The sequence below is a fragment of the Leuresthes tenuis genome, unplaced genomic scaffold, assembly GCF_036924035.1.
Source record: "Leuresthes tenuis unplaced genomic scaffold, fLeuTen1.0.hap1 SCAF_6, whole genome shotgun sequence".
Taxonomy (NCBI): Eukaryota; Metazoa; Chordata; class Actinopteri; order Atheriniformes; family Atherinopsidae; genus Leuresthes; species Leuresthes tenuis.
This window is the reverse complement of record NW_027325360.1, coordinates 1,874,063-1,887,223: the sequence shown is the minus strand read 5'-3', so window position 1 is coordinate 1,887,223 and position 13,161 is coordinate 1,874,063. Positions and strand designations below refer to the sequence as shown.

The window sequence follows — 13,161 nt, the reverse complement described above, 5'->3', positions numbered from 1 at the left end:
AATGTGATGCTGGTGATGTTAATGTGGAAATACAATCCACACAATAACAAATGTGCAAATTCTTGGTTGTTTGAACTTTTATTTGATAGACAAAGGTAGAAAGGAAAGTATTTTCAGTGTCCTCATTAAACAACTTTATTGAATTCAGAAAATATGAACAAATTTCAGCTTTGATACCAGCGACACAAAAAGAAGTTGGGAGAGAGGCAAAGAAAGTTTGAATCTACAAGTAACAACGTTCTGAAAAAGTCTACAATCAGAAGATTAATCAGTGGCAGGTGAGGCTGTCAGCGTTGGGTATAAAAGGAGCAGCCAAAGGCATTTTGTTTCCAGGCAGGAAGGGTTTGTGGCTAACAACTTGGTGCCAAACTGACCCAGAACATTTTTGACTCCTTAAAAAGATTATCTCAGGGTAAAATTGCAAAGAACTTCGGTCTCTCTCAACATCTATGGTGTATAATCTCTTTATTTTTTCAGGTAGTAAAGCTTAATATGTCAAAGCCCGGAGTGGAAACTATAGTTGAATGGTGGTGACTTCCAAGCCCTCAGCTGAGAAACATACAGCCAGTCAAACAACCATGATCAGCAAAATCACATGGACTCAGGAGTACCTTGGAGATCCATTTAAGTCCACAGCTGCATCATGATCTGTTACTGTATTACTCAAGGAGGAAGTCATACATCATGTCTGTGCAGAAATGCTGCAGAGCTCTTTGGGCATGAGCTCAAAGACGGTTGCACCTGGGTTTACATTGCATTGTGAAAGTCTTCAGTCAGCATTGAGTTCGGCTCCAAATTATTCTGCAGAAGTCACAGGGTTTATTGGCCCTGGCGTGGTATGACACAGATGGGAACGCAACACCCGGGTGCACACGGTCATTTTTACTGACGAGAAAAAGATTGATCCATTTTATCGTCTGCAAGACAGCTGGCAGCTCACTCTGTGTGCCGGCTGACATCTGCGGGTGTTCCACTTCCCTCTCGTTTCCTGTCTCCTCTCTGCTCTCTGCAAACACGACCCGCACTTCAGCAGAAAGTTATGGGCTTTCTGTCACATCTGCCTCGTCTGTGGCTGCTAAAATACACTTTCTCACTGCACCTGGTTTCTGCAGATTGTTTTAAACTAAACATGGAGAATAAAGACGAGCAAGCAGAATATTGAGGACGTTTTTTAGCTTAATTTTCGTTGTCATTCCTGATGGAGCGTGTCAAATATGAGGCGTTTAAGGTCCGTCAGAAAATTTAGAATCTGGCATTTGTTCTTTTTCTAACAATGAAAAGAATAAACATGGCTTTCAGTGGAATAATAACTATCTATCCAACTTGTTCCCTTCTCTAACTTCAGCCTTGGATGCTCCCAAAGACCTGACTGTAGCAGAGGTCACTGAGACCACCATGATGCTGGAGTGGAAGCGCCCCCTGGCCAAGTTAGATTCCTACAGACTGGCCTATGTTTCCGCCGATGGCCACAGGGCTGAAGACGTGGTACCAAGCAGCTCGGAGTCTCACACCCTGAGGGGCCTGACGCCCGGCATGCTGTACACCATCAGCATCACCGCAGAGAGGGGCCACAAAACCAGCGTACCCGCCACCATCTCAGCACCCACAGGTCAGTGCTGACGAAAACGTGCTTCAGAAAGTTCCCAAACGAGTGGCAGTACCTTGTTTGACATGATTGCCAAATGCCAAAAGGTAAATAGTATTTAAAACATTGCCTGTTAGCTTGTATCTGAAGGTGACCTCTCTATACTAAAGGTTTTGAACTTATTATTCACCACATCTAGCTTCTGGGATACTGGATTCTCAGATTTTAGCGTGCTGCACAGCCAGTTTCTCCTTTCTGGTCCCAGAGGAACATGAAAACACCTCTAATCGTTGTCAGACATTTAAAGTTACAGCATAAGATAAATACATTTCTAATTTACGGGATCTTGATGATAAGAGCTAGCTAATAAAATACTGTATTCTGAATCTGTGGCTCACTGTTTCCATGAGGTTGTGGCTGATGGCAAAAAGGTTAAAGGAAACATTCTCCTAAAGCATTTTGTATTTTGTTCTTCACGACTGCAGCCAAACTGAGGCAATGAATTGAAATCATTGTTAGCTTCTCACTGTAAGTCATTGTGTCTCTCCCCCCAGGCTCATTATAGAACGTGTGTTTCCTTTTATTCCAACAAAAACAAGGAAAAATAAATGAAGAGACTGTATTTTTCATGCTGCGGTCAGGGTGCCTCAAAGCCAAATATACCACAAGCAAATCCTCGTTGGAGGCAGGGTTACGAGCAGAAACTGATCATTTCTTTCTTTGGGATTGTAAGGTGCCGAGAGGACCAGCAAACAGACTTTAGTGTGTGTTGGGGTGGATGAGGACGCACACGCATGTGTATTCTCCTTTTAACTTCAGTTTATTTTGATATGGCATCAGTTCACAAAAGCCGTCTCAGGACACTGGACGCAGAGGGAAAAGCCAGAGGCTCCCACTTGCATGTGTGCTCATGAGATGTAGAAGAGACTCAGACTGAGTGGACCTTCGGTGTGTCGGTGGGTGCAGGAGGCTGGGAGGACATGTGTGCGCCCTGTTCATTCATGTGATAATTGATGGCGTGAGCCCCGCTCCCCTCTGGTTTTGTGCGATTTGACCACGATGAACTGTGGGTCTGTCAGATAAAAGGCCACATGCTGTGAGTCCTGTTAAAATGTCTTCAAAATCAGCAGCCCTCTAATCCACAGCCGGGCCGTTTATCGTTTCCAGACATGTTACACAAACACAGGCTTCGCTCATTTAGAAACGGCTCTGAAGGAGCGAGGAGGGGGAGGTCGGGTTCAACTTGGACCTGGTAATTATCAAAAAATGAATCAAGTGAGTAAGAAGAGTCTCTGAACCAGTGACCTGATAACTGTTTTATTCTCTTAATTAGAGCTGGTCTGATAAACAGTGACATCACCTCCAGCAGCCCGGCGTGGAGCAGGGGAAGTGAAGTGTGGACTGACTAAAACTAAGGACTGTCCAAGGCATTTAAAACAAGCCCACAGCCCAGTTTTCTAAACTTTTAAAGGCTTCGTTTACGTTTGAGCAACACTGTGTAATATTTTGAGTGTATATAATACGTCTCGTACGCCCAGGCAGGAGGGATCCGGGTCCCCTGGGACTTCCTGCTGTGCAACATTAACAGGGATAATCTAAAACTAATCTAAAAAGTTTATCAACCACAACAAGGCTCTCTCCTGCACCTCGCCATTTAAATTAACTGCATTTCTTAATGCATATTCACACTTTGCACACAAAGAACAAGAAATGTTGCAAAACAAGCGTAGAAAAAGGTGTAAATAGAAGGTTATTTCAGCTTCGTTAAATGGAAACAGGTTCAGCACACGGACCTGGAAGCTGTGGTGTCAGAACCAGCCCCAGCGCTCATCTATATCATTATTTATAAAAGGTTAAAGTTTACACTGAGTGGAGTCCAGGGAGTGCTGTTTATTCTTGCTTTTGGTATCAGTTTTGCACCTCGCTTGATTTATAAAGAGTATAAAGGTACTTCTTCTTCGCCTTGATTGAAAGAATATAGCTCAGTTTTCTCATTATGCTTTCATCAACTTGGCAAATCCTCATTAAAGTGAGGCCCAGTGAATCCATCCTGCGTTTTACTTTGTTTCATAACTCATCACACATGTTGATGTCAATGTTATCTACATCATCCATATTACAACCGCCCCAGTATTTAAAAATGAGCCAATTTTACACATTTGTTGCCACCTTTTGTTGGGTTTGTCGAATAGAAAGTGCATGAGGAGCTATTTCTCCACAAAGAGAACCGAAAGCATGAAAATAACAAGATCATCGTCCTGCATGCAATGATGAGATCTGTGCTGCAGCTTGCTGCTCATGGCTTATTCCCAGGACTAACACACACATTGTGCTGCTGCTTTCACTAGGATACATGATGTGAATCAAATGAAAGATATCAGAAGGAAATTGTGATATCTCAGGGGACCATTTGATTGTGTCTTGTCTCACATCTGCCTGAGCTAGAGGTGAAAGGTTCCCTCAGGTTTAAATGAAAAACATGCTCCCATTACGCCTTTATTAAAGAACGGATAAATCCACTCCCACAATGCAGGGTCACAAACTCATCAGCCACAGAATTTCTCTTCTCTGTGTTGGATCTCGTGAGTAATGATCATCTGATTGAGGCAAAGCCCCCTGCATCCCATCACACTCCCATTGTCCACCATTCAATTTATTCTCTCTGGCACACAGGGAAAAGAGGATAATGGGAGCCTTAATGTTTACCTGAGCTATCTATATCTTTCTCTTTCGAGACTACTCTCTGAATGCTTGCACATGTAAGAGCCTCCAATTACAGACCGCTGAGCATGGCTCTGCATGGCCTCCCCACAGGTTTGAAGTGAGCAGCGTACTTCTGCCACACCAGGCAGCTACGCTGCACCTTCAAATGTTAATGGCTCATTCACAGCCATTAATGGGCACAAGCTGCATCAGCATGTCTGCTTGCTGCTTTTTATCATTATGTCCTCCACTTATATGGTAATATAGAGAGGATGGCTACGAGCAGCTCCTGATAATGAGGCTGTTTGTTCCCTCTGGCCTTTGTAGTGGAAATACGGGAACATTCAGCTCCAGACAAAGTGAAGGCCGCCTCTTTTTTTCCTGATGGCAAAATGAAAATATTGAAATAGAAAACCTTCTTTCTCATCCTCTGTTGAGCAACTTCAGACACTTTTTTAAATGTCTTTTCCCATGCAAGTTGCTGTAAGCAAGCTAGGTTCAGATCAAATCCTCTGTGTGTGCTGCTGTGTTGCCATGTGGGTTTTAAAAAATGTGAATATTTGCAATGCTCTCCTGCAGCATCAGCTTTGAAATGTGAGACTTGGTCTAACCTCTTGTGTTCACTCTTTTTGATGTGGATGTGTTTGTCATCACCCAGAGGAAAAGAAACCAGTGGTGACTAACGTTACCATCAGCGATGTGACGTGGGAGAGCTTCCTCCTGTCCTGGTCTGCTGAAGACGGGGCATTTGAGGCCTTTCTGATTGAGGTTACAGATGCAGAGACGGGGGCTGAGTGGCAAAACCACACGGTGCCCGCCGATGCTCACAGCCTTGCCGTCTCTGGCCTCTCCCCCAGCACCTGGTACAGGGCCAATGTGTACGGCTTGTACAGTGGGGGCCTCTTAGACCCCGTGTTTGCAGACACCATTACAGGTATCAACATCGTCCGCACTGGGTCCTCATCCTGTTCTTTGCTTTCTTCTTCCGATGCACTCAGTGAATTAACTTCTCTCTGCTGACTTCCTTACTTAGATGCTATAGTGTGTACATGCATGTATATTTGGTGAATTATTTGGTAAATTACACAGTGGTTTCTAAGTGGAAAGACACGTATTTATTGTGTGTTTTTCCTACAGAGAAAATGCGAGTTGGAATGAGTTGAAAAATGAAGTTGAAAGTTTAAGAATATGTACCACTCAGACAGTTATAAATCCTGTAAAAACTCATCTGTGTACCTCCAAATTGTAAATTTTAGTATCTTGCTGGGAAAAAAAAACAAAGAGCAATTGTCAAGAAGGCAGAAGCATCTCTACAAGGCTGTATGCATATGGAAGTATCATCATGGTTGTTCTATTCACTTTCTATGCTTTCAACAGTCCAGGATAGCTCCAATCTGCTGGCTCCGAGAGCTACGAGTTAGTTCAGTTATTCAGTAAAACACAGCAGCAGCAGTGTGAGAAGCGCTGGGTGAGCCAGCTGGTAGCTCAGAACGAGTGGAGTGAGCTGCTGCTTCTGGTTGGTACACCCCCAGCTAATCCAGGAGAAACTCCCAGGCAGCACTGCTAGCTCCTGGGTTAGCCTGGTTCCCAGCAGTCCTAGAGGTGATTCACAGCTTCCCGATACGTGCTCATTAAGTGCTCCTCGTTCTTCCTTACTTCTGCTATGTTCTGCACTTAGCCTGCAGTAACTTCTGCTTAGCTTGCTTCCTATTTAGTCAGTTCCTCTCAGCACATTCACATAAAGGCAGGATTAGCTTTTTCCTCCAAAACACGGGGCAGACAAGCAGTCTGACCTCACCTTTCTGAGACTTCCAGTGCACCGATAGCTCATTTAGTTGATGATATGTCTTCTTATAACATAATAAAAGCAACTTGTGAAGATGTTGAAAAGTCTAAAAACTTGATTTTTAGCTAAACTTGATTTTAAAGACTGATCTTGTAAAAATGGATGTGAAACAAAGTATTTTTTCTTTACCTTCTCACTGCTAAGCTTTGAGAGTGACACTTTCCCTACATTATTTTAAAGCAATAACAGTTTATATGTAGTGTATGTAAGTATATTTCAAACCGGTAAAGACTATCAACAGTTTTAGATGTAAATCCCCAATAAACATGCCGTAATCAGCTATCCATCATGCATGTATCCCCTCCTTTGATGTGGCGGATCGTGAAATAGGCTAACGCTCCGCAGTAGCGCCCACACAAAACCCATTCAATCTACATTAGCTCAGGCACGGATGCATGTTCGATCCGCCTTTAAGCTTTCAGTCGGCCTGTTGGTACAAGTCCAGTCTGAAACAGCTCGGAGTCTGCTGTGTGAAGCACCAAATAAGAGGTCAGTGTGCTGTTTAACTGGCTCAACAGGTGCACCGGTTTCCCCTCCCAAACACCACCACAGTCATTTTCTGTGATTAACATGCTGTAAATCACAGTATGGGCCTGATTAAAGGGCCGTGTATAGTGACACCAAGATCTGGCAATAATTCCATGTAATGCAAATAAAACACAAGCTCCTCAACACCTCAGGAAACCTTTGTGCATGCACTATAAGGTCACAAATGGCCAGTTTGTTGACATCTACTTCATGTTAGCATTTATTCCAGTGCTATCATTGAGCATTTCACTGATGAGGATCAGTCAAGTGGAAGAAAGACGGGGACTGATGGAGGAAAAATAAAAACCCTGAGGCGCTTTTGTCACTTTGTGTGAGGCCTCTCTTCAGTATGCATCCCCAGTTCCCTCAAGCCTGGACTGTTCTTCATTCTCATGCTGCCATTGCCCCTGGGCTCTTATGCTAGGGTGCCAGGGGCTTCTGGGGCCGTGCAGAATATGGCATGTGCTCAACATGGCCCTATTGTCTGCATGCTAATGGTGTTGTGAAACCATCTTAACATTTTTCATTAGCATTACTTAATCCATAAAACATTCCAACTTTTGAATACGACCGCAGACTAATTTGATCACATTATGCACGGTGACCATCACCGAGGAAGACGACGAAGTGAAAGCAACATCCTCTGCAGAAGAGGAAGTAGGGAAACTTTGATTAAAACAGTTTCATACAAGTAATGATTGATGGGACCATAATGAGACGTGGACAGCGACCAGAACAAGCTCCACACAGTTCATATCACCACAAGCTGCTGTAGTAAAGTTATCAGACCAGCCTGGAACCAGCCCGGGGGTTGTGCTCGCAGACCCTCTTTTCAGCAGGTTAGCTGGCTCCAGTGCATACCTCTTCCACTAACAGGCTCCTTATTGTGAGCAGGGATTGTGTTTGTTCAGGTCTGGAGGGTTTGGGGGGGTCGGGGGTGGAAGTATAGAGGAGGTGGTGTGAGAGTGAAATCAGTAGCAAGCTAGCACATGTTAGCTGATGGATGTGGCCCTCCCTCTCTTCCACTGACCAGCTAAAACCGCTCGGCGACTAATGAAGAGTGACAGCTCCCTGGGATTTGTCTGCTGTGCTTCTCATTTCCACCGCTTCTCCTCACAACAAATGCCTCACGCTTTTCCCCTCACAATAAAAAAAGGGGGTTTCAGGCTGGTTCAAGGACCCCTGAGACCTTCACATTTGGTGTAGTGTTTTAATGAGCAGTGGCGCTGGGCTTTATTGAGCCTTTCCTGAGCCCACTTATATCTGCTTCAATCCAGACTGCTTTAAAAGCTCTGTCCAGTCCGTGGACATCCATCTGTTTGCTGCCGGAAGTTTCTCTGGCTAATTAGCTGCTGTGGACTCATCCTCTGAAGAAACACAGCTTTTTCTCCGACATTTATAGACTCCTGCTGTCGCTCAGCTTCTCTTCCCATCACCACCACGATTAACTGCTTCTAATGACTGCTTAACGGCCAGATTTTACAGCACCACATACACACTCTCCCATATGTAAACACACGGAAGGATGCCTGCACTGTTCTGTGCAGTATATGAGCTTTATTGAGCTCTATATGAGCTTTATTGAGCTCTATATGAGCTTTATTGAGCTCTATATGAGCTTTATTGAGCTCTATATGAGCATTATTGTTGTTTGACATCTTTAAAAATGTTTCACTTAATCAGGTTCAGTCAGATTTAAGTTATTTCAAGTGCTTTAAAATGGCAAAAGTGCTTGATTCTAATGCAGTTTTGATTTTTACATGGACAATGTCAAATTTATGGCAACATTATAAACTATACAGCAGTGACCAGAGTTGTAAATGTTGTGTTGTGGGGGTAGAGGTCCTTCTTATGGCCCCATTCAGAGTAGCTTTTAGCTTTCATCAGGAAACTTTCTGATTCTCCAAAGTTGGAGTGCATTATATAAAAATAAATCCCTCTAACGTATTGGTATGCTTGTGGGTTTGCTGTGCCATAAAGAAACAGAAAAACCTGCTGCTGGGGTATAAAGTTTGCCCCGAGGGCTTCTTAAACTGCACATTTTTCAGGTCATTACAGATCGAATACATCTGAATAGTAGTTTAAATGTCAAATAAAAAATAGCAGGCCTAGGTAATGTAATACTCCACTAAAACCTGCCAAAGATGAACTTTAGTCACAGCCATAAGTTTGGTTTTACAGTCTATGATGTGAACTAAGCCCAGTGGAGTGAATCTCTGTGCATCTAAACAAATGTTGGCTAAACTTTCTTCCCTCTGTGTTCTTACTTTTAAACCATTTTCTACACTGAGCACACAAACTAACCCTAACCTCTTTTGCTTCCATGTTCCTCAAATGTCAAAACAACTCTGATATACACAGAAGGAAAATCTGACTCTCCCTCACTGTCAATCAGAGACCGAACCGGAGGTGCAGGCGCTCTTAGTGTCCGAGGTCTCCCCTGACAGCTTTATGGTGGCCTGGATGGCTGAAGAAGATGTCTTTGACACCTTTGTCCTAATGGTGAGCCAGGCTGAGGGCCTGGGCCAACCCAGAGAGCTGGTGCTGGCTGGTGAAGAGAGAAACGCAACAATGACAGATCTCAGCGAGGACACCGAATACAAAGTGGAGCTCTTTGGGCTCGTGTTGGGAAGACGCTCCGAGTCTGTAACAGAGAGGGTGAGAACAGGTACATGGTGCAATGATGGGAACCAGAACCTGTGATGGGACTCCGGAGCTCTGGAGGTGTCTCTGTGCAGTGGTGTCCTATCCTGTCAGTGTTGTCTTCGATGGTAACCGCATGGAAACGTACGATGAATGTTTTTATCACTAACCCGAGCATCTCAGTGCAGGTCTGAGACACTTAGCTCATCAAATCTTGGCTGATTTGATGAGCTAAAGATGAAACTATCCTGCTTTTAGATGAGGATCTTATTCCGACCTGTAAATACTGGGATTATGAGTCACCCCCCCACTCATGACATCGGGTCTTTACTCTGCTTTTTATGTGCGTTTTTGTCCAGTCATCTTCCCAAATGTTGCCTTTGAGGCATGAGTCAGTGCCTTTTTCTGTGAAGGAGGTGGTTGGGGGCGGCTGGCTGTCCGTGTCACATAAAACGCTTGTCTGTGTCCATGTCCTCCCTCAGGGCAAGGCTTTACTCTTGGGTTGTGTGGCGCATGTTTCACTTTTGTGTGTTCCATGAAATGAGGGCAAGTTAATCTCCTCAGGTCTGTCACGCGAGATACTGCAGCTCGTTGCTCACTGGGAAGGGTCTGTCAGCGAGCCGGGACCTCCCTGGGCCCCTTTGTCTGTGTCTCTCATGCACTCTCTCTCACTCCATTTGGAAATTAGTGCTTTTCAGTGTTGGATCTTCTCTGGCCACCTCGGTGACTACATGTGTGTCTTTTCTTGTCTGCTGCTTCACTCTGTTGAGGAAAATCCTCCCTAAAGCACATTGATAGTATGATTTACGCTTTGCATTCCTCACAAGTCAGAAAACAGTACAAATATTAACAAAATGTTCTGTTTTTTGTCTGTTTTTGCCCCCTCCTGCTGTTGTCTGTGCAGACCTGGGCTCACCCAAAGGCATCCGCTTCTCTGAGGTAACAGACACATCTGCCACCGTTCACTGGGTGACTCCAAAAGCTCGGGTGGACATCTACCGGGTCACCTATGTGCCTGCGCACGGAGGTCAGTGTCACTGTGAGCATGGGGAAGCACTGACAACACATAGGGGAAGCACTGACAACACATAGGGGAAGCACTGACAACACATAGGGGAAGCACTGACAACACATAGGGGAAGCACTGACAACACATAGGGGAAGCACTGACAACACATAGGGGAAGCACTGACAACACATAGGGGAAGCAACAACAGAGCTACGCTAGCTTACCTTCAGCTATATCTGTGATTTACAAGAGAGATGTCAAGATTGAATGCTTAGATTTCCTCCAATGATCATGTTTTTAGTTTGAAACCAGCAACTTATCGATGACTTTACAGCAATTATGGCTATTTTCACCTGTAAATGATAGACTAATGCTGCCCCCTACTGGCTACTTAAAGGTACGTCCTGGGATTTAAGGAAAAAAATGGAAATATCCCTCAAGAGAAACAAATCCAACTTTTTACTGTTAGCATTCCCTTTTGAGACAAATAATAACTTACTCTGATCATTTCAGTAGTGTCATTCATTACAACAGATCATTTGCAGATGTGTAGAGGCAACAGCAGTGACTGTTTATAGTCTATCATCTGTCTTTCTAAGTTTTGAACTTAGGAAGGAGGTGCGGTTCGGCTCCAACATCCAACAGCCTTTCAATGTTAGCAGGATTTTATCAGCTAAATGAAAAGCAAGCAGAACGCATGCTGGAATCATTGCAGTTAGAATTTACTGTAAACCTCAATAACTGATTAAAAGAAAACAATATTGTCATTGCCTGAGGAACAGACCATGAAACAATCCTAATTATATAATAAAGAAACAACAACATTAAGTCCAAGAAGGAAGAAAGAAGAAAGGAATCGTTTGTTGGTTGCAAAATATGAACAAGTCTGCACAAATTCACAACAAAACAGACAAATAAGCATTTACCAACATATTGTACAATTAAGATGCCTCCAGATGTAGTTATAAAATGCTCTTAAATACCACTGATCTAATGTGCCAGCTGTGATCAGCACATCTGCTCCATGGCATGAAAGAAGCTCTTTTAGGATATCAGAACAGCTTGTACAATACAAATGGAGACGCTGTCACAGCTGGTTGTCATGGTTACTGACTCATTATTATGTTATATGAAGGGAGATTATTCAAGTAACTTAAGGTGCATTTGGACCAGCTGTCAAAAGTTGTGGAGGAGCAGCGGGTAGACGACCCAAAAGCTGGATCAACAAAAGGTTTTAGTGAAAAACTAAACTGCTTCCAAGGCAGGAACAAAAGCTACAAACTAAACTGAAACAGAACTAACGAGAAACACGGAAGATCGAATAACACGGAGAGAGCAACCCACAATGATCTGGCACCGAACAAAGGAAAACCTGGAGGATAAGTGACAAGCAAGGATCAGGTGTGGCCATCTGCAAATTAAGATCTGAGGGGAAAGAGGGCGGAAGTAACAGAAGTCAGTAAATAGAATATAAAAGAGGCTAAGCCCTTCAAAATAAAACAGGAAGCAAGGAAACTGGAACAGGATGAAGGTAAATAACTGGCAGAAACTGTTGCTGTTGCTACACTGAAGCTAACAGGCTGTAAAACCAGCAAATCCTCTTCAGCTAAATGAACTCAAAAGCTTTAAACCCTGTTTAACCCTGTGGTCAAAACGAAAGCGAAGCCCTTCAAAATAAAACAGGAAGCAAGGAAACTGAAACAGGATGAAGGTAAATAACTGGCAGAAACTGTTGCTGTTGCTACACTGAAGCTAATGAACTCAAAAGCTTTAAACCCTGTTTAACCCTGTGGTCAAAACGAAAGCGAAGCCCTTCAAAATAAAACAGGAAGCAAGGAAACTGAAACAGGATGAAGGTAAATAACTGGCAGAAACTGTTGCTGTTGCTACACTGAAGCTAACAGGCTGTAAAACCAGCAAATCCTCTTCAGCTAAATGAACTCAAAAGCTTTAAACCCTGTTTAACCCTGTGGTCAAAACGAAGGCGAAGCCTTCAAAAGACCTGGAAAAGGTTCCTGCAGTTGAAATGCAGCTTTGGATTTCTTTCAAGCCTAACGACACGAGTTGTTTGGACTTCCAGGTGTAGCCAAAACGCTGACGGTGGACGGCTCCGAGTCTCAGACTGTGCTTTCCAACCTGACGCCGGGGGTCACTTATGAGGTCACCATCGTTGCCATCAAGGGTCAGAGGGAGAGCGAGCCTGGATCTGACAGCGTCACCACAGGTGAGACGGATGCTGCTCTGCTAATAAACCACTGGGTCAAAATCAGGACCAGATAAAAGCCTCTTTGGCATCATGTGGCAACATTAAATGTGTCATTTTCAGACACAAACACCATCAAACACTAAATAAAGGCTAACGTTAGCCTTAGATGAGTTTATTCAAATGTTCTGGACCTCAGAAATGGGATAAGTTGAACTGTTCTGTGTGGGTCAGACTGTTGAATGATAACTGAGCATCTTAGTCAAATCATATCTTAAGGCACCTTTGAATCAAACATTTAGGATTTTATTGCTCAATGATCAGTCTGAAAGGACTAAAAGTTTGGATAAAAGTTCACTGTCATCACCTTTAGCTACACTTTGTCTCGTAGAATAGTGCGACCGACTCTTGCTTCCTTTCATGCTGACGGAGTGTGTGTCTGTGTGTGTTTGTGTGTGTGTCTGTGTGTGTCTGTGTGTGTGTCTGTGTGTGTCTGTGTGTGTCTGTGTGTGTGTCTGTGTGTGTGTCTGTGTGTGTCTGTGTGTGTCTGTGTGTGTTTGTGTGTCTGTGTGTGTGTCTGTGTGTGTTTGTGTGTGTGTCTGTGTGTGTCTGTGTGTGTGTCTGTGTGTGTCTGTGTGTGTGTC

The 13,161-nt window shown here is 43.8% G+C and overlaps 1 protein-coding gene across 3 annotated transcripts in view; it reads left to right on the top strand.

Moving 5' to 3' along the window:
- The window catches only part of tncb (tenascin Cb), a 53,533-nt gene that overhangs the window by 30,167 nt on the left and 10,205 nt on the right, over positions 1 to 13,161 (top strand). The window contains exons 10-14 of one of the 3 annotated variants that reach the window (XM_072387185.1): positions 1,346 to 1,609; positions 4,947 to 5,222; positions 9,058 to 9,330; positions 10,210 to 10,332; positions 12,395 to 12,538. In XM_072387185.1, coding sequence (XP_072243286.1) covers positions 1,346 to 1,609; positions 4,947 to 5,222; positions 9,058 to 9,330; positions 10,210 to 10,332; positions 12,395 to 12,538 — 1,080 coding nt within the window. The remainder of the gene's footprint in view (positions 1 to 1,345; positions 1,610 to 4,946; positions 5,223 to 9,057; positions 9,331 to 10,209; positions 10,333 to 12,394; positions 12,539 to 13,161) is intronic. The other 2 variants (XM_072387186.1, XM_072387187.1) reach the window with 2 other exon arrangements.